The following is a 20,989-nucleotide window of genomic DNA, read 5'->3' as shown; positions in this document are numbered from 1 at the left end:
CAGCTTCCTGCCGCGCGCCCAGCGTGACGCAGCGGGCGGCGGCCCCGAGCGGCTCGCCCCGCCCCCTCCGCGGGTCACGTGCCGCGAGGCGGTGGCTGTTGACCGCTGGCTGCTGGTTGCGGCGGTGCGTGTTTGCAGGGCGCCTGGCCGTGCGCCGCTGTAACCCTGCGCACCATGGCTTCGGTGCCGGCTGCACCCACGGCACTGCCCGCAGCCGTGCCGGAGTCCTATAGCCATGTGCTGGCGGAGCTGGAGTGCTTAGACCCGCTGCTGTCTGCGCTGCGGCTGGACTCCGCTCGGTTGAAGGTGTGTGATGAGCGGTTTGCTTTTAGTTTTAGTTAATTTGCGTGTTTCCTTGCGTGGGTTGTTGTTTTAACTAAGCTCCACGCGTAATCCCTTTCGGTGTGTGCCATGCTCCCGTGTGTGGGTGCTGCAGCAGATGAGGAAGTGAAGGCAGAGCCCTGCTCCGAGCGTGTGTTTGTTGTGTCCTCGTAGGACAAAAACATGTCTTCTGCAGTTCCGTTAAGTCTCTAAGAACACCATTTTAATTCCCTGTTGGCTGTGCTGACAGCGTTTCACGAGCAGCATGCAAAGTTGGCAAGTGGTGGACTCTGAAAATAGAGCTATAATAGAAACAAAAGGTGCCTCTTGTAGCTCTTGCTCAGGTTCTGCGTTGTGCCCTTGTCTCTTGCAGTGCACGTGCATCACCGTGTCAAAGAAGTGGCTTGCTCTCGGCACCTCAGGAGGAGGGCTGAACCTTATCCAGAAAGATGGTTGGAAGCAGAGGCTTTTCCTTACTCATAAGGTATGGGGCCTTGGGCAGCCTGGTCTAATTTAATGTAGAGGCCCTGCATGAGGCAGGGGGGTTGGAGACTCATGATCCTTGAGGTCCCTTCCAACCCAAGCCATCCTGTGATACTGTGATTCTGTAACGTCCTGCACCAAATCAACCTGGGGAAACAGGCCTGGGGGAGGTGTGCTTTCAGCTTGTTGAGCTGTCTAAACGAGGTGAGATTTCATAGTGCTGCGTTGTGAAAAAGGCTGTGGTGCTGAGGTGTTGGCACAGTGTGCGGTGTAACAGTTTGCGTGGGGTTTGAAAGAGGTGGTTTGAGGGGCAGACTAGGTCCAGTTAACAGCAGCCTCAAAGTCACCTGAATATATAAGAGCTAGAGAGAAACCATTCAGTGTGACACCAGAACAGCTGACACATAGATAACATTGCTGTTTGGGTACCAGAATGTTAACTCTCTGGCTAAGTAAAGAAAAAGCAAGCTAGCATGCTTTTTTTATTTTCTGAAAGAAGTCAAGAAAGGGGGATTGCTATTTCTACATCTGGATTCTGTTTTCTGGGTTGCCCGCTCTGTAACATGGGTGCAGTCATCTTTTAGGATCAAGAACATCTCGCTTAATTCTGGCAAAGCAATGCCTGCACGTACAGAAAGGGGCTGCTTTTAAGTTTCCACATTAGAGGATGATATATGGTTGGTTTTAGAGAAAGCTCGCTGTGTGCAGACAAAATCCAAAGAAAAGCACCTGCACCACACCAGAGCAGTAGCAGCTGTTGGCTTTAATCTGTGTTATTTCATAGAGATAAAAGTTGTGGCCTGGTGGAGGTAGTACAAGAACATCTCTCGTTTGCACTCACTGCTGTATTTGCTTTCAGGAGGGTGCCATTTCCCGAGTTGCATGTTGTCTACACGATGAAGACTATGTTGCTGTTGCCACCAGGTGAGCAATATACTTACAAACCTGAATGCTGGCTCAGCGTTGTGAAGTAACTTCTAAATTTCAGATTAATGTCTATTGAGAACTTGAAGGGAGAGGGGGCAAGGTAGGAAACTAACTGGTAGATGCCTCAACAGAATAAATCTCAAGAGTAATTATTTTAAGAAGAAATTGTTCTTCTGTAACAGAATACCTATTTGAGAGCTAATACACGTGAAGATATGATGGTAAATGTTCTTCTGAGTCCATTCAGCCTTGGAAGAAAGATCTTTATTGACTTTATTGACTTGTCACAGTGAAATTTGTAGCTGGTACCGTTTACATTGTTTAAAATGTGAATATGCACTTTTCCTCAAGCTTAGCATCCTTGTTGGCAATGCCAGTCAGTATAAGAGGAGCCAACCAGAGCTGCTACTGCTGGGTAGCACAAGGAAGGACATTTCACTTCTTGAGAGGGTGCAGTCTCTAATGTAGCCAGATCTGAGGGGGGCTTCTTGTATGGGTTTCCCATTTATTTGGTGTAAGACATTTTTATCACTGTTAAAGTGCTGAATGCCTGCCTCTACAAGATTTATTCTCAACTTGTGTTTTCTTTTAAATTTTACAGCCAGGGGCTTGTGGTAGTGTGGGAGCTGAATCAGGAACGTCGTGGGAAGCCAGAACGGATATATGTTTCCTCTGAACATAAGGGCAGAAAAGTTACAGCTCTGTGTTGGGATACAGCTGCCCTCCGTGTTTTCGTAGGAGATCATGTAGGGAAAGTATCAGCCATCAAAATTAACACATCCAAACAAGGGAAGGTAAGGCATTGCTTACTTTCTTTGAGATTGAGAGGTTCCTGAGGACGTGGGTGAGTTTCTTTGTTTAAGTGATACAGAACTGAGGAAAACTTCCAGTAGCTGTGTCTGCTGGGATGAAAAACAGTCTCATAACAGTGGAAGTGATGACTTGTAAATTTGCTACCCTTGCTTTAGCCAAGTTTGTAACTCAGCAGAAAATGATTTTGAATCTAGAGCATTAAAAACTCTGTATGATTTAGCAATACAAAGAAACAGTGGGTTCCAGCAGGCTTTTCCAGAAGTTCTGACCTAAGTTTGTCCAGACTTCAGGGATTGAGCAAATCCACAGTGTGTCTTAAATGAGTTTGCTATGATCAAGGTAGAGCACAGTCTTGTAGAATTCCCTCCAGGTAGGATAGAGCAACATCTGGTTGTGCCTATTAAGACTGCTGAGTCTCAAGTGTAATGCAGTTCGTTCAGAACAAGGAGTCTATGCATTCCAAACAAAGATGACAGCATGTAGCTGTCAGATATAGAGACAGTCCACTAGAAAATGGGAGAGCAATTCCCAGTAGTTTCTTATGAATGAGAATGCTGTCTATGACTCTGTTCTGCCACCTATGCAAACTGGGAGACTTGTGTAACATGGAGCATTTGGATAGTTTGGTGCAGAGTAATTAAAAAAAAAAAAAGTGTGTTGATATGAACCACCAAAATCTGGTGGAAGTTGTTTGTTCTTGTTTTGCATTCAGTAATCCCTTAGTTGTCTCATAAGACTGTTAGCTGAAAGTACCCGTGAGTGGAATTGAAACAATTGACAGAAGTGCAGAAAGCTTACAGAGGAATAAAGAAACCTCTTAGTGTTACAAAAGCCATGCTCTTTTCATCAACAAATATCAGGATGCAATGGGATAAGATGATCTTTTTTTCTGAAGACTTCAGTAATGATCTTGGGAAGAGGATAATTTGAACTTAGGTATCTCTGAGCAATAGAACCTTGTTCTCTAAAGGGAGAGAAGAGAGGAACTACACTGACTCACTTTGTCTTGTGCTTTCTGTTCATAGTATACATGAGCCTTTTCTGAATTTTGCAATTTTTAACCTCAAATAGTCTTTACACTAAACTGATGCTCAATCTGTTGTTTTTCCTTTTTGTTTTTTCTTTTTTTAATCACAGGCTGCTGCTACTTTTGTGATGTTTCCTGTTCAGATTATAACCACCGTAGATTCTCGGGTTGTTCAGCTGGATTATTTGGATGGAAGATTGCTCATATCTTCACTTACCCGCACTTATTTATGTGATACTGAGAGGCAAGTTATTTTTTCTTTGTAAAATATTGAGATCTCCAGAGTCATGCAGGATTGCTACAGCTGGGAGGAGGTTCTGGAGATTATTTACTTTCACTTCCCTGCTTCAAGCACAGTTTAGTAGAACAGATTGCGTGAGACTGTTTCGTGAGGTTTTGAACATCTTCAGGAGTGGACACTCCACAAGTTTTCAGGGCAGCCTTTGCTCACAGTTTGCCACTCTCATCAGAGGTTTTTCTTATGTTGAAATGGCATTTCCTATATTTTAGTCTGTGCCTGTTTCCTCTTGTCCTCTTGTGTGCTGTCTGGGTACCACTGAGAACTGCCTGGCTCTGCTTGCTGTACTGTTTTAACCCAGGCTGGGGTACTTATACACATGGATAAGGTCAGATAAGATGTGCATGTCTCCATCGGCTTTCCTATTCCAGGTCGAGCAGGCCCAGCTCTCAGGCTCTTCTCAGGTGGTGGGTGCTGTAATCCCATCATCATCTTTGTAGCCCTTCGCTGGACTTGCTCCAGTATGTCCACGACTCTCCTGTACTGGGGAGCCCACATCTGACCCCAGCACCCCAGATATGTATGAGCAGTGTTGAGCATTGCTAGCTTGTGCTTAGCTTGTGCACCATGACCACACATCCTTCCCTAGAAAGCTGCTCTGCAGCCAGCTGGTGCTGTTTATCTAACCCATGCTTCCTTGGCTTCTCTGTAAAGATGTTGTGGGAGTCAGTGTCAGAAGCCTTCCTGAAGTCAAGATACACACCTGCTTTCCCCTAATGTAACAAGGCAGTCATTCTTTTGCAAAAGGCTGTTAGCGTGATTTTCCTTTCATAAGCCTGTGCTTACTATTTGTAATCTGCTTCTTATCTTTCCCATGCTTGGAAGTGATTTCTGGGATCATTTGCAACATTGCCTTCCCAGGGATCTAGCTCAGGTTGTCAGGCTAGTTCCACAGATCCTCCCTTTTGCCTTTCTCAGAGCTACATTTGCTTTCTGCCATTAACAGGAACCTCCCCTGGTTGTTATGACTAAACTCAGATGGATTGACCACAGAAGTTGTCTTCAGCATTTGCAGAATAAAGAGGCTTATGATCTGAGCACTTACATAAATTAATAAATATTTCTGTACCTGGTCTTTTATAAATTTCATGCAGACTTTAGTGTATTCATTGCAGAACTAAAGCAAAAACAAAATGAAAAATACCATAGCAGTAATTAATTTTTCACTCTTTTATATTTGAAAAATAAGACGAGATTAATGAGAGCCTTTATTAATGCAGCCTTAACAAATGCATTTTCTCCAAAAGAGAGAAGTTCTGGAAAATTGGTAACAAAGAGAGAGATGGAGAATTTGGAGCGTGTTTCTTCCCTGCTGGAAAAAGCAGTGGGAATCAGCAGCCATTAATATACTGTGCCCGGCCTGGCTCGAGGATGTGGGAGGTGAACTTTGATGGGGAAGTGCAGAGCACACATCAGTTCAAGCAGCTGCTCTCATCTCCGCCTCTCCCTGTTGTTTCTCTCAGGTAATGTGTGTGTGTGTGTGTGCTGTTGGTGATAAAGCAGCGTGGGGCTTCTAGGCCCCCTGAGAACTCCCAGTGGATTCAGATGTTAATCCTAGCTGCCCTATTACTATGTCCCCCTGTAATAATGGAACTTGATTACTAAATTAAAAATTCCAAAGCCTTGGTTCTGTAGGTGTCTGTGTAACTGCAACAGGTTAAGCCAGCTTTGGGTTTGAAGAGCTGAGGCTATATTATGAATGTGGTGCTGTTGTAGTTAGGCCTTGTAACACAATAATTTTTCTTTATAGGACAGATCCTCATTACACTAGTTCCATCTGCTCTGCACAATCTTTGTCTTTCTCCAAGCTACTATATTTGACGTGAGTATTTTTCAGCACAGCTTCCTGTTGATGAAGTAGTGTACTACCACAGTTAACTTTTGGCTGAGTAACATCTGCTTTGCTTGCAGTGAGCATTATTTGTTGACCTGGACAGAAAGAGGCGTTTATATCTTTATTCCCCAAAGTGTTCAAGTCTTGCTGTGGAGTGAAGTAAAAGGTAAACTTTAAGAGTCTTAGTTCTGTAATATTATCTCTTACGTTTGTCACTTATGAAGTCCTTGTCTAACACAGAACCTTTTCGAGCTCTGTTTCTGCAGCTGGATTGCAGAATGTTTATTAGAAAACTCATTTTCTTGTCATCTGTCAGCTATATCCTTGAATAGTAACCTTCTCCCTACCCCTTCCCGCCAACCTTCCCTCCATACTTAGGAGGACCAAAACCTGGTGTAAGCTGATCATACAGCACAGTAATCAAATGCTACAAGGTAATAGCCACATCTCCATAGTTCTTCCTCATTTCTGTTTATTCTTAGACCTCCTGTGGAGGAGGGCAATCTGCAGAAAGGTCAGAGTGTTCCTTCTCCTAGCAAATGTTTTTGTTCTTTTTTTCAAAGCTGATCATGGTGCATTTCTCTCGTGTGCTCATTCTGCCTTGATTTAGTTTTTTATCCTTCTTCAGAGGTAAAAGAAAACTAAATAGAATCCAGCCTTTCTAGCTCCCTTCTAGAAATGGAGCTCAGGAAAGTTTTGGTATTTCTGCTTTATAGCTGTTAAATTCTAGTGTAGCACTCTTAAATGCTAGTTCCTCACACCACTTGTGCTGCAGTGTATTCGACTTTTGCATCCGCTCAGGTGGGAAATAAGTTTTCAGCTTCCTTCAAGAATAAAAGGGAATCCTGGCTGACGGTTTCAGACTCTTAGATGCTTTTGTGTGTCTGGTTTTTCAGATATTCAGGACATAGCAGTTCACAAGAATGAGTTGTTTTGTCTGCATACAAATGGAAAAGTTGCACGCTTTTCCCTTCTGCTGGTGGACCGCTGCATAGAGCGCCTGATGAGAAGAGGGTTCTGGACTCTTGCTGCTAGGGTCTGTTGTCTCTTCCAAAATTCAGTTATTTCCTGCAGGGTGAGTAAATACCTCTTGAAGTATGCAGTGTAACTCCAGTGTTTCCAGTCCCTCTCTTCTGTTAAGTTCTGAAATTGATATTTTTGAAGTTTTTTAAAAGTCTGCTGGGCGTTATACATTTAGTATGAAAGTGAGCCTGTTTATATGAGCCTTTTTGATTTTTTTAAGTAGACATTAGAAATAATAATGCTTCTGCTTTACTGTGTATTTTTAGGCAAGAAAAAATTTGCCTCTCGAAAAGTTGGAGCACCTGAAGTCTCAGCTGGATGCTTCAGCCCAGCAGGATCTCATCTCTCATCTGGAAGAACTCATCTTGAAGTTGGAACCTCTGGACTCTGCATGCAGCAGTAGGAGGAGCAGCATTTCATCTCATGTAAGTGCACTGTTAGTGCTCAAAATGTTACCCAGAAGCCTTATCTTCATGGCTTATAGCCATCTCGTTGCTCACTTTGAAGATGAGGCTTTCAGTTTTACTGTATCTACTGTGCATGATAATGCTACTTTCTAAACTTAACTGGTGTAGAGAGGTATGGAATACTACTGGATTTCTTTAAGCTCTTGTATTTCTACCTTCTTTCTGTATTATTTTATGACTAGTGGCTGAGATGTGAACAAAGATTGATACAAAGAAGGCTTTCTCTACAGCTGAATTTTGTATCTTACAGTGTTTCAGTGAAGGTCATCTCAATTGTAACTAGTCTCCTCTGGTGAAAGCAGTATATGTGAATACTGAGAACTATCCTAGCTCTGTTTAAAAAAAAATTGTCTGGCTTCATGAAGCTGAAGCAGAAAGGTCTGTAGAGAAATATGCTTGATTTTTTTTTTTTAACATTGTCTCATACATTTAGCTGCTTGATATTGACTTGGGTGCCCAGAAGCTTTTCAAGAAAAAGGATGTATTCCCTAATTAATACAACCTGAGTTGTATGAGTTGTTTTCACTCTGAGTGTTTAAGAAGTGAAGCTTGAAAAACAGTAATGTAAAGGGGAAACAAGTTTAGGTTTGTTTTGTTTTGTTTCTTTTTCCATTAGCAAATAAGAAAGTCTGTGTAATTTCACTGGATGCAAGCCAAAGGATGTATGTATGTCCTGGAAGCAGGCAGTGTTGGAGGCTCTTTAGTTGTGCTACCTGGGCATGGTTAAACAGTAAAAAGAATACAGACTCCTATGTACGTGACGCAACAGCCAAGATGGCTTTGTCTCATAGTCTTGTGCTAAATACACTGGTTGTTCTGCAGCCTACTTTCCTAAGAGCAATTGCAATGCTCTTGGTAAAGTCTCTGGACTTACATACTTAGTAGCATGTGTTTACTTATCCATTCTGGATATGCCAGAAATAAGACATTGCATGTGTCTTTCCCAGATAGTGAATGATGAAGTACTGTGAGGTTGTTTATGTGGAGATTGTTTTGTTTTGTTTTTTAATTTGTTGCAGGATGTTTAACGAGAAAGTACAACTCAAAAAATGTCCAACTCTTCTCTTGTCTGACAGGAGAGCTTCAGTGTCTTGGACTCTGGAATATACCGTGTTATCAGCCGGAGGGGCAGTCAGTCAGATGACGATTCGTGTTCTCTCCACAGTCAAACATTATCAGAAGATGAGAGACTTAAAGAATTTCATGCACACCAGGAGGATGAGCAGGTGGAACTTGGTAATGTTTTTTAATGCAAATATGTTCTTCGGACGCAGTACTTATGTATTCTACAAGAATTTGATTATTTTTCTCTCTGCTTTTATTTTCCACTCTCAAGTCATCCATCAATCTGATTTGATCAGTCATCCCGCTTTCTAGTCAAGCTCTTTCTTGAAACATTGGAATGTTGCCTCCTCAGAGTGGAGAACTTGAAAAGCAAACAGAGAAAGAAAGCAAAAGGCGCAGAGCATTTCCCAGACTAGAATTTCATACTTATTTTCCACCTCTGTGTACAGTTCAGCATAAATGCTAAGATTATACTGGCTGACAATGAAGGTGTTGATTGAGTTTTGGATGAGATTTGTTTTCTGTCCCTATCTTTCCGGTAATTTCAGCTCCAGGAAATTATTTGTTAATCTTGTCTCTGGGATTCTTTCTTCAGAATTAGCTGTAGGCTTAGGAGAGGAATATTAGCTTTCTTGCAGGCTTTCATTTGTAAGGGGGATTGCCTGTTAGATACCTGTATGTTGTTATGGGAATTATATAATAGTTCATAACTAACATTTAGACTATTCAGGGACCTTCTTTTCATTTCTTACCAAATATCTGTGACTGGATGAAAGGTCAAGTGAGACAATGTATGTTCTCTTCCGGTAAAAATCTACCCTTAGCTGTTCCAGAGTTGTTGTTTGAGGAGGGAGACAACGTAAGTGCTTTGCTGGGGAAAAAACCATGGTGGGTACAGAGGGAATGGGGATTTTTACATCTCTGTCAGTAATGTAGTCCTGCTGAGTGGATTATTTCATGTTTGTACTTTTAAGTTTACGTTGGCCTTCTTAACCATCTTCACCATGAAAATGAGAAGTGAGAAAATATGCAGGAAGCCCATCATTTCTGATGTTAAAACTCTAAAATGAACAGTTGTAGTTTTTGAACGTTGGGAGTAAAAATTGTTGTGTGTGTTCAACAAGTGATAGCAAATTTACTGATTATTTCAGGATAGAAAGATTCTAGATGCCTATTGAAGCATATGTCCCTCATTTGGTATTTAAGAGAAGCAGACTTAATGAATAACTCTGTTTTCTTGCTGCAGTGATGCTGGTTTCCCTGGTCACATTTACGTAAGATATCATAAGCTTTTAGATTATTAACTTGCATGATGAACAAAGTGGCCTTTTAGGCACAATCGGTTATGATCTTCAGGCACTACTTAGAAGGCCTGTGAATTCTAATGGAATTTCTGTAACAGTATAGCATGTTTTCTGCTCAACACTGCAGGTAGTTCTGACTAGTTCTGAGTTGCACAAGTGTTCTTTTTTCTTCATTTTAATCACTTAAATGTGCAGCTTGTTCGTAACAGGAAATGACTAATCAAAACACATTGTAGATACTAGTAGGTGTATAGGAGTGAAAGGGAAATGATCAGTGGTTCTGTATTTCCTGTGGTTCTTATCAAAAGTCAGTGTCTTTAGTCATGTTTTGAAATTGCGTCAAACAGAAGAGTGATTTAGACCATAGCCATGGCTCATGGTGTTATGTTCATGCATTATTTAGCTTTTAGGAAATAGGACAATGTGAATTGGTACATATCACAATTTTCCTAACTGCTTAAATAATTACTGGTGCATTAAATCAAGTTTTTTGTCCTCTAAATGACCTGTAAGCCTATGTTTTGTGGCAGTAGTTTTCAGGCAGTTGTCATCATAGCTTGCCTTGCTGTAGAGCCAAAAGAGCATTAACAAAGCAGGCCTGCAAGGTTCAAAGTTAATAATAAAACGTTTGTTGAGACCACGTAGCATTTTTGTTTCCTTGGAATCATCACCATGAAACACTAAAAAGTATGGAAGTATCTTATGTAATTTATGTAGTAAGGAAATACTTGTGTTTGTTTCACTGTTTCGTTTTTTGCCAGGCTTCTCTTTCATGTTTCTTTGTTTCAATTCCATTTGTTAGACAGTGCATCTCATGCATCTGTGACGATTGAGGCTGACCGGAGTGAAACATTTCTCCCATTCAGCATTCCTTTATCATTTCGTTCCCCATCTCCTCTCGTCTCTCTCCAAGCTGTCAAAGAAAGGTAAAACTTGCAGGACGTTCACTCATCCATTACATCTTTCCCTTTTCTGTCCTTTGAATTTGTAACATTGTCTCCTATAGTTCATATTCTGTTCTGTAAAAATGTGGCATCTGACATGAAAGGCTTGAGATGCAGTCTAATTTGCTAAGTTACTTAATTGGCGTCAAGAGGAAAGCTTTAATTTGTGAAGAACTGCTGTGAACTTCAGTGGAGCTAAGATTTTGACCTTTAGATTTTTAAATATCTAAGAATGATTAACATTGTCTTGTAAACTGTGCTTGTTTTTTGCACTTGAAACAAATTTACTAAATGCTGCTTTGAAATTCAGCTTTGCTGGTAGTTGGATTTCTGAGGAATCAGAGAAGGCTTCTTCTAGGCTGTTATGGACAGAAGTTAAAATATGTAATTGATGCTAGATACTGTCAGAACACACAAGATATACTGTGTAGCCTACCACCTTCCTCTCCTCACATAGGCACCTTTCAGTAAATCTAGTTAATTTCCCAAGTGTTCATGGAATAATGGTAGCTTATACTTTGTTTTGTGTAGAAATCAATTTGCTTTTAAAAAGCTCATTATAAAATGGGAAGCAGATGGTGTTAAATACATAACTTAAAGAGTTATTTTCAGATGTGTATGTTTCTTACTCAAAATGTTTCTGGTCCATAATGATGGGCTGAGAAATGGCATAGCTCTCCCATGATTACTAGGTATGTGAAATATATTCTGCAACAAAAGACTGATCTGATATCAGTAGTAAGAGGATCTCAGAAGAACATTCAGATGTACGTGCACTGCTTTGAATTCCTTCAAAACCATGAGCAGTTCTTAAGAGATCAAGTACAAGCAATTATTGATAATATTTAGAACTGAACTTTCAAGTACCAGCTATATTCTACTCATGATTTAAGCACTATCATATTTTACAGTTTCCCTGTAATTCTTCACATACGTTTAAAGTCCAGTCTTTTGTTTGAAGCCTTTCTCTCGTATGCAGGAACATCTAGCTTTAGCTATTCCTTGGTATAATAAAAGATGCCACATTCTCTGAGTGCAAGTAAAAGGGTTGGCTTGGTTGGCTTGTTGGTTTGTTTGTTTGTTAGTCTTTAATGTCCTAAGCTAGTCAGAAAGCAAAAGGCTGAGTTCTCAGCTCTTGGTGACCAGGTTTTCTTTGTGGCAGTGGATTTCTGTATTCTTGTTGAGATTTCTCCTGACGTATCTGAATGGATAGGAACCGATGGCGTGATAAGAATATTTTTAATGAGCTTTATAATCTGAAAAATTAACTTCTGAGTACTGCAAAACCATTTATCACCACCAGAGGACCATAAGCTCCTAATGATGCCTTATCAGCCCTAGAGTGAAATGTCACCAATCTGTGTCTGTTGGTGTACAAATGCATGTCAAAATCTAAGTGCTAAATGTTAGTATGTGACTCTTCTTCAAGCAGCAAAACCCCCCAAGTCTTATATATGGAATTGCAAATGAAGTATGAATTCTGAGCAGTTTCTCAGTGATTTTTGATCCTTTTTCAAGAGTTGTTCAGGCTATAAAGATTTCTGAAAGTATGGTTTATCTAGAAAGAAATTGCTTGATTCTTTCAGATGTGAACTTTCAGTTTCAAATGTTTGAACTTCTGACTTCCAGTGTTTCCAGCTTTGTACGCAAAACTACTGAAAAGATTGGCACACTTCATGTGAGTCCTGATAGCAGAGGGAAACAAGAGGCAAAGGATGATGAGCAGCAGCAGGAGGTGTCTGTTAATCTGGTAGCATGTCCACAGGAAGAAAAGGAGTAAGTGCAAAACCTCATTTTCTTAGCAATTGTATTTGCTGGATGTTCTGAGGATAGCAAATCTAAAGAAAACCTACCTTTTGAGCTGAATGGGGAGCTTGCTGTGTTTCCAGCTGCTGTCATTACTCCAGTGGCTTTCACTGATTCTCCTGACTTTGAAGCTGATTCAGTCTATGAATGAGTCTGGATGTTGTGGGGACTGCACAGAGCTGTGACGAGCAAGAATGCAGTGTATTCAGCAACTCTTAGGTAGTGGTTCTGTGATGCCCATCATAGCCACGGATACGAGTCCAGCAATTTTATATCCTCTCTTTCCTGAGCAGAGAGTAAATTCTTTTTTGCCCTTAAAACTTTTTTTTTTTTTTTAATTCTGTCTATAAAATGTCTGCCTTAATGTTTGTCCAATTAAAACAGGGCTAAATTTTTTCATGTTCAGGTGATTTGCTAATTTCACCAAACCTTCATATGGTGACGCAGTTGTTTTTATTTAGCATCATCAGAAATCAACTATAGTTAGAGCAGAAGTTTTAATAAAGGCTACAGGCGTGTTATTAGTGGTTGTTCTTGATGTCCAGTATGTTGATAATTCCTATTGAGCTTCTTTAGAAATAAATGTTCCATTTTCTTAATAATGAGATTCATGTCATCTCTTGACAAATCTGAGGAAAATGCTCATGATAATTGTATATACATCATTTAAGACTTAAATTAATGTGTTTTTCTAGATCAGAATTGCAGACCCACCAGCTTCCAGAGGAGGATCATCTAAAAGATCTTAAGGATGCAACAGCAAAAGCTATGTAAGCTAAGAAAAATGTGATGTTTAGATACATTGGGTTTTAGTAGAAAAATGACTTTTTAATTATGTATGAAAGAATAATGTTGTAAATGTCTTCTAATGTTACCTTTGTTTTAGCTAGTGATTTGTTACCCCTATTTAAAACCAAGCAGAATGCTATGAGCTAGCTTAAGACAAAAGGATAGCAGTGAAATAACTTTATCCTAACTGCAAGCAAACCAAAAATAAAAATGGTAAAAAGCATAGGAAAAAAATGGAAAAATAAAAAACCAAAAAACAACACTCAAACCCCATAGCTAACAAACAAAAACCAATTCCAAAAGGAAGCTTGGGGAAGTAGTAATGATATACTAAAATCAAACATACATGGCGTGATTAGCCTAAATTCCATCTGATTCAACTGGAACCACAAGAACAGCTACTGGCTACACGTCAAGTTTTGGAGTATACTTAAGAGTTACACAAAACAGATAATATTTCACTTCTGACCTCTTAGAGCTGTCAAGTAACTTAGCAGCTTTCTGTTCTACAGAGCCAAACTGCAGGATCCCCTGGTTTTGTTAGAACCGCAGTGTATGAAAAGGGCTTTACAGGAGTGGCTTGTCTTTCTGGAAGAAAAATTTGGCAGCAAAGAGCATTCTGCTTCCTCTGTTCAGAAGAGCAAGACTGTATGTGCTGAAGAACAGAGGGAAGTCCTGGAGGAAAACCTGCAAGGAAATCCAAATGGTGGAGACCTGGCAGGCAAAGAACCAGGTTGCATAGAGGAAGACTGCACTGAAAACAAAGATGAAACCTGTGAAAGTCAAACCATGCATGAAAATGGTACTGATTTGAAGGGACTTCTGGATGGCTGCTTTCAGGTGTCCCCTCCATGTGACTTAGAACCAGATGTTCACAAAGATCTGACTGAGTTGACAACGCTGTGCTTTGAACTGCGTGTATTTTCATGTAGGAATGGTGATGCAGAGGAAAGCTCTGATCCAAGTCTGCCCCCAGCAGCTTCATGGACCTTTGCTTGTAGATTTATACAAAACTACTTCTTTCTTCTGGATTTAAAAAGACTAAAGCGGTGTATTATAACCATGTACACCAGCAGCCCTAATGTATGGGAAACATACATTACAGGATTGAAAGGTAACTAATGAAGGCTTTGTTACTAATAAACTCAGAGCAGGGTTTTGTCTGGGAGGAAAGAGGGGAGGAATAACACTCAAAGGTACATCCATGTGTTTCTTCTTTTCCTTCTGTGTTACAGTGTGATGTGGGGGAAGGGAAGGTTGATTGGTGGGTGGAAGTTTTTGTTCTGTTTTGAGGTGGTTTGTGTGTTTTTCCTTGTTGGCTCCTAGGAGAGACTGTTCCTGCCTTCTCTTTGCAATTCCACAGGAACTGCTTTTGAACTTTCAGCTTAGATGGAGTTTGTTGGTTAAAAACTGTTATAGTTTCAGAACTGCTCTACTTAGAACCAAGTATGTATTCTTCAGTAAGCAGAATAATGTAATTGGAATCAAATGTAAATGGTAATAGGCAAAAGGTGGGAGATGAGGCTTCCATGTTTGCACTGGCAATTGATGATTTGACTTGTCATTAATGTGAAACAAAACTGAATGGTTCTATGCAAGTGAGTGGCTTGTGATCACTTCACACTTTTTTTCTGCAAAAATTCTTTAGTCTCATTGAATTCACACTTCCCGATAATGTTGGAAACCAGAACTATGCCTGTTGTCTGTATTCAGCTGCTGCTTTGTGTGTTCTCTTGTAAGAGTGAAGTAGTTTCAGCATTGATTTGGAACTAGCAGAGATTAGTCAAGGAACATAACATTTGATGGTTGGTATCTTCTTCTGGGCTCCTGGGAATTAGTTCAATATTTGCATTTCTGTGAGAGCCTTACAGATAAAAGTGATGGATGCGTTCCTAGTTTATCCTCAGTGGGACTTGTGTCTGTGGGCTAATACCCATGTTCCATCACAAACAACATTTGTGTTGAGCTCTGCTTTCTGTGACATCAGTGACCAAACTGAAGCTTTTATTTATTAATAGAAGCAAATTGTTGTATATTGAAAAAATGCAGATCTGTGTTTTATCTAACAGTGCGCATATATATATATATATATATATATATATATATATATATATATATATATATAAAACTTCCCTACTCTTATCAGTGGCTGTGTAAGACGTGCACTCATTTATTTCAGAGCTAACGTGTCACAGTCCAGTGACTTTGGCAATGGAAAATGAAGATATGTTGAAAATACTGAAACAGCTGCATGACTTGGGGCCTTGGGATGATAGCCCTCTGTTGCTGGTACATGCTCAAAGGTTTGTAGCTAAGTCTTCCTTTCCCTTATCCTCCGTGCTGTTAAATGAGAGCTTTTCACTTAACGTTTTGCAGAGCATTCTGGGAATCTTTTTATGAAGATCACCTTTCAGTGCTGTCTTGAATTTGAAAGATCTTTGCAAGTCAATAATGTTGCTGTTTGGCACTGAGAATCGTTGTTGTTTTTCTTCTCTCTCTCTCTCTGTAGACTTTATGAAAAATTTGGAGAAACAGCTCTTCGGCCCTTGACCAAGTTCTACCCTTCTATTGTGCCTTCTGATATCAAGCAGCTTTGCAGGAATAATCCAGCTCACTTCTTAGCATATTTGGATAGCCTTTTGAAGTCAGTGCCAGAGGATACAAGGTAAGTGGAATGCAGAATCTCTTAATCTGTATCTTTTGTCATGTAGCTGTGGGGTTTTTTATTTGTTTGTTTTCAGCTGTTTCTGTATCTCTGATGTTCTCAAGCATTAGATGCCTGTTCATTCTGCCAGATTTAGTTGCTTTCTCAAACTGGGTTTTGTTAGCTTAGGTGCTAATTTTGGCAGTTTTTATGAATGATGCTTTGAATAAAATGGCTTTGTTTCTGTGCCTGCAGTTCAGTCTACTGAGTGTGTGGGGGGGAGGGGGGGGGGGGGGAGAATGCAACCTGTAACCCATCAGCTTGTTTTCCTGTGGTTCCCCTCAGTTCCTACAAATAGAAAACATTCTAGATCTTTCCATATTTAATTTCATATCATGGTGATCTTCTTGTCCAAATGCAATTTCTCATATTTCTATATGGCCAGTGGGCTTAAAAACAGTATTTTTCCTACATGCTTTGTTTTCTAGGTCATCTCTCCTTAGATCTCTTCTGCAGCCAGAATCAGTACGACTGGATTGGTTGTGCTTGGCGGTTTCTCACGATGCACCACAAAGGGCAAACACTGTAGATGCAGAAGGAAATCCCAGGTAAATTAGGATTTGCCCTGGGTCATGAGTGCAACAGAAAGCTGCTCTCTGGGCTTTTGGCTTAAGTTCTATATGGAAGTTATGATGTCAGTGAATCCTTGGAGCATTTTGCATGTTGCAGAATTGAGCAGAAGCAACGAAAGGACTAAATAACGTTGTCCATAATGCTTTAGAGAATGACTGCTCTTAGTGAAACACAGTGAGACACTGTCTCTCATTTGTTTCCCTTCTGTTGTGTGATACATCTGATTTTTCTCATAGAGAAAACAGAAGTTTTTGAAGAAAACATTAATGGATATAAACAGATTTTCTTATCTTCTAGGCCACGGTCGCATTTGTTTACGTGGGGATACAGCCAACTCATTCTGCTTTTGATTAAACTCCCAGCTGATTTTGTTACAAAAGAGAAGATGGCTGATGTTTGTAAATCACACGGGTGAGACAAAAAACTTCATACTTATACTCTGACCCTGAAAAGAGACAAATGAAAACCACCTGTCTGCTCCTTCCACAAACGCATTTGATTGAACAGTGTTCTATCCCTCTTTTACTATCTACCCCTAACCCTCTTTTGAGGGTGAATTTTAAGAGTCCAACTCGATGCACCATGTACCCATTTTGGATGGGTGGTATTGCTGCACTGGGTAGTATTGCTGCTGGCATTCAGGAAATTCAGTCGCTTCCATCTTTTTAAGTGAATGCTTTACTGTTGTTGACTGCAGTTCAGACTGAAAATTTGATTCCTGAAAATCTTTACTCTCCTATTTAAGATTTTGGCCCGGATATCTTTTTCTCTGCCTGGAGCTGGATAGAAGAAAAGAAGCCTTTACTAATATTGCTCATTTGGATGATTTGAACCTGTTGAATGAAGAAGATGGTTAGTGAATCTTAAGCAATATGAATGTTTTTCTGCAATATTGCAACTGCCCTTAGTCTTTACTGATCAAGTTTGTCACAACTGTTGTTTCTGTTTTTTTTTTTTCAGTAAGTGTTTTGGAAACAGTTCCACTAGCTGAGTGTACTGCAGCATATTTGAAAAACATAAATGGCTGTTATGTTCTTAAAGATGGACAAAACAATTATTTGCTTTTTGACTCAAAAAAAGCCTTAAATAGTGAAGCATTGCAAAACTTAGCATGTAATTCAGCACTGAATTTTTACACAGAGTCAGTCAAGGCAGTACGCTTCTGTACAAAATTTCTTCACTTATAATGCTGATTTTTCTTACGTCTCCAAAGGGAGAACAGAGTAGCTTATGTTCTTTTAAACTATAGACATGTTTAAAGCAGTAGGCTTGTAACAAACTGTGCTTTGCAAGTAATGTAACAAACTCATTTTGCATCCAGGTTCGATTCCAGAGACCACAGAAGAATGGAAGTTTCTTCTGCATCTTGCACAAAATCACAGCAGTGCTTTCCACAACGATGGCCCACAGAATGGAGAAGCTGTCAGCAACAGTGGTAGCCCTAGCTGGCCAAATTGCATCACTGTGGAAAATGTAGCTCTTTTATTAGCCAAGGCCATTGGCCCAAATCGTGCCTTGCCTCTGCTACAAGAGTGTGGCTTGATGCTAGAATCGTCTGAAAGATTTACTGGTGTCTGTGAGATATTGAAAATTGCTGAGAAAAGGCAAAGGTAAGATGATGCATCAGTGGAAGATCTGTGTATGCACACCATTTATTTGAGATCTTCGTGCTTTAAACTTTGTAGTTAACAGATTAAAAAAAAAATACTTCACTCTTGTATTGAATTCTTGACTTTAAAACTCAGCTGAAAGTTTTACCTCTTGAGAACTGCGTGTTGTGCAATATAGGCACCTTAAAAGGGGGGAAAAGAGGGGAAGTAGGAAACTAGATATACATGAGGAAGATTCTCTGAAGATGTCTGTCTTGCTGAGCCCTGCTGCTTGCCTTCAAAGAAGGCATGTGTGTTGCTGTCACCTCTGAAGTGTAATGGCATTTCTGATGAACTTTGCTTTATGAAGCAGAAGTGTTGTTCTTTCTGTTGTTAGCTTCTTTTTGTACTGTTTAACTTTTCCTTTGCTTTTATTGCAGAGCCCTGATTCTGTCCATGTTGGACAAGTGTGACCGGTTCTTGTGGTCTCAGCAAGCATAGAGATGGCTGGGAAAGCTTTGGGAACTGTAATGATTGTATGTTCAAGTGCCTCTGAAACTCACAGGCTCTTAAAGAAGTGAGCTTCTCTCAAAAGATTTGATTGTATTGAGCCAGTGTCCATCTGGCAGCTATCTGACTGGAAGCCATTCACAGTTCTTCCTTCTTCCTTTGGAGATGAATTTTGCACTCTAAAACTTAAAAACAATCCAGTGTCTATTTCACAATTGAGCTGGTGTATTTCTGGGATGAAAATTTATTTTCTGAGTCTGTACAACCTTAGTGTTAAGATTATGAATCCCCCAAAATCAGGTTCTGATGTATAAAACTATTTTTTGTTGTTCGTTTGCAAACATGAGAAGCTGTTTCTGAGAAACACCCAAGCATGTCATTTTTTGTTTTCCTGTAAATTGTGTTGATATTTTTCAGAACGGATAATAGTACTGATTGATAGCACTTACATTAATTCACTGTTGAACTGTAAGATATTTCTAAATTGCCCACAGCTGTTTGCAAAATGCGACTGTAGGTTTCAGCTGTGCTATTTCAATAAAGCTCAGGACAACAGTATTCCCCAATGCATTTTGACCTTTAGAAAGCAAAAACACCTCACCTTACTTGAACCCTGGAAAAAAAAAAAAAAGAAACAGCCCTGAACATTTAAAGTATTGTTCAATTGATGCCATCAAGCAGGAAGTCTTTTTGAATATCAGCTAGAATATGAATATGAAGGCTTATAAAATCACCTGGGTTTAATTTCACATCTACAGAATTTAGTTTGTATGAACATGGTTTCTGCACTAAATACATATTTGAACAGATCTTGGTGTAGGTCACTGGTTTTGGCCCTTCTCTCTGTGACGTTCTCACCCTTTTAGCAGAAGGTTGCAGTCAGCAGCTGATGTTTGCAAAAATCAGTTGAACGATGAATTAACGCATGCATTGGCACTGAGTTCTAATCCTTCCGAATCCATAACGTCAGTAAATGATTTCAAAATATTTATGAAGATCTAGGAATAATCTTATCTGTATTTGCAGCTCTTATACTGTTGGGAAATAATGCTTTTATTTTCATCAAGATAGGACTGTAGTAATACAGCTTTCAGATGGTCTGACTTTTTCATCTCAGTTGCAGGAAAGACTACTGTGAGGAGTTTATTTCACTAGAGGATATGAAGCTACAGATAGAGAGTTAGTAGCAGGCTTTCATCTCTTAATAACGTTGCTTGTGGAAAAAAGGTACTGCTAAAAAAGAAAAGTTAAGAAGTTTTCAGTTCTATGTTTTGACGTTGGAAACAGCCCAAATCCTTCTGTCAGAAACACCCCACACCCTCATGTTACACTATGGTAAGACTGTTAGAATAGAACCCAGGCACTTGCAGTGTAGGGAGGTTAAATAGGTCACGTTCTCCTACCTGCCAAGTGAATGTGCTGCTACCTCAGTGGCTTAACTGTTTCTTGCAGTGTGTCATATCTTCAGCTGAGTGCTCTTGCTGCCCTTAACAGGGAATTTTGCTGATTTCATAACAATGAAGCTGCCTTATTTCTGGACTTAACTGCTTTGCTTTGTTCTGTGTACATTGTATACATAATCTCTTTTTTGCTTCTGTGAAGTTTTTGTGCACTTCAGTACTGGTGAGGGCTGGGGTGTAGATTTTTTTTTTTCTTTTTTTAACAATAAATCATAACTTTACATTTAAAGTTTTTGGGTTTTTTTTTTCCTTAACTTTGTGTTGGAGTAGTCATGCAGCTAACATAATGGGAAGCATTTGTTAAAATCTGGTGCCTGAAGTCCTGATGACTTCAGTGAACTTGTCAGTAAAGAGTTCATTCTTGAAGAAAAGTTAAACACAATGTGAAATAGTTTCATGTCTAGAATTCAGTTGTACAGCACAATGCCATCATCAGAAGGCTCCCTGAGGGATGCCATCTACCACCTCTCATCAACCAGTCAAGCATACTTCACTCATGGTTTGAGCCTGCCTGCACTGAAACAGATGGGCTGTGGTTCCTCTCTTGTTTTGCTGGCTGTTGGTAGCAAGGACCCTGAAGAAGCAGAAATGAATAACGGGGCTTTGCATAGAGCAACTTGAAGTAGAAGTCCTTAACCTGCCTCAAAATGCAACTTCACTGTTAGAATCATCAGAAACCTACTGGTAAATGAGGTTTATTAAAGATAAACATATTTATGTGTGCAATCTGTATCTTACAAAATTAGGAAGCTTGCAATCGTTCTGCAAGCCTGGCACCAATGCTAGCAAGTATTGCGCAGAGCAGCATTACAAAAAAGAAAAAAAAAAGTGTATTTTTGTTTGGGTAAGCTAAGACAAAGTCGTCTTACTTCCCAGAAGATAGAAAAACAGCATTTGCTGCTGTGCCTGGGCTGGGAATTCACCTTACATTTCCCATTCAGAGGCTTACTGACTTAGATTGCAAAATACCTAGGTTGCGAAATGACTGCATTTACAGATATTGAAAATTGAAGGCCAGTTTGAGGGGTAGAGCTTCCAAATTATGCTTTTGT

The 20,989-nt window shown here is 39.9% G+C and overlaps 1 protein-coding gene across 1 annotated transcript; it reads left to right on the top strand.

Annotated features, from left to right (window-relative positions):
• The first annotated feature begins 46 nt into the window (after window positions 1-46).
• Window positions 47-19,112, top strand: HPS5 (HPS5 biogenesis of lysosomal organelles complex 2 subunit 2). Its single transcript, XM_048948418.1, has 22 exons — window positions 47-306; window positions 695-805; window positions 1,664-1,728; window positions 2,333-2,525; window positions 3,682-3,815; window positions 5,117-5,332; window positions 5,620-5,691; window positions 5,781-5,869; window positions 6,600-6,778; window positions 6,993-7,151; window positions 8,270-8,429; window positions 10,365-10,488; window positions 12,136-12,282; window positions 13,008-13,082; window positions 13,614-14,215; window positions 15,281-15,404; window positions 15,611-15,766; window positions 16,234-16,353; window positions 16,676-16,789; window positions 17,124-17,230; window positions 17,700-17,988; window positions 18,408-19,112. Exons 1-22 carry the CDS (start codon window positions 175-177, stop codon window positions 18,466-18,468), a joined length of 3,429 nt encoding a protein of 1,142 aa, XP_048804375.1. The 5' UTR covers window positions 47-174; the 3' UTR covers window positions 18,469-19,112.
• Window positions 19,113-20,989: the final 1,877 nt, after the last annotated feature.

The sequence above is a fragment of the Lagopus muta genome, chromosome 6, assembly GCF_023343835.1.
Source record: "Lagopus muta isolate bLagMut1 chromosome 6, bLagMut1 primary, whole genome shotgun sequence".
Lineage (NCBI taxonomy): Eukaryota > Metazoa > Chordata > Aves > Galliformes > Phasianidae > Lagopus > Lagopus muta.
The sequence above is the reverse complement of the archived record's forward strand: the minus strand, read 5'-3'. Positions and strand labels throughout refer to the sequence as shown.

What these genes read in the sequence shown, in the direction of transcription:
- HPS5 (XM_048948418.1), top strand. Translation starts at nt 175, where the DNA reads ATGGCTTCGGTGCCGGCTGCACCCACGGCACTGCCCGCAGCCGTGCCG. An exon ending in GATGCAGAAGGAAATCCCAG is followed by an intron (nt 16,354 to 16,675) that starts GTAAATTAGGAT and finishes CTTATCTTCTAG; the next exon opens with GCCACGGTCGCATTTGTTTA. An exon ending in GATGTTTGTAAATCACACGG is followed by an intron (nt 16,790 to 17,123) that starts GTGAGACAAAAA and finishes CTCCTATTTAAG; the next exon opens with ATTTTGGCCCGGATATCTTT.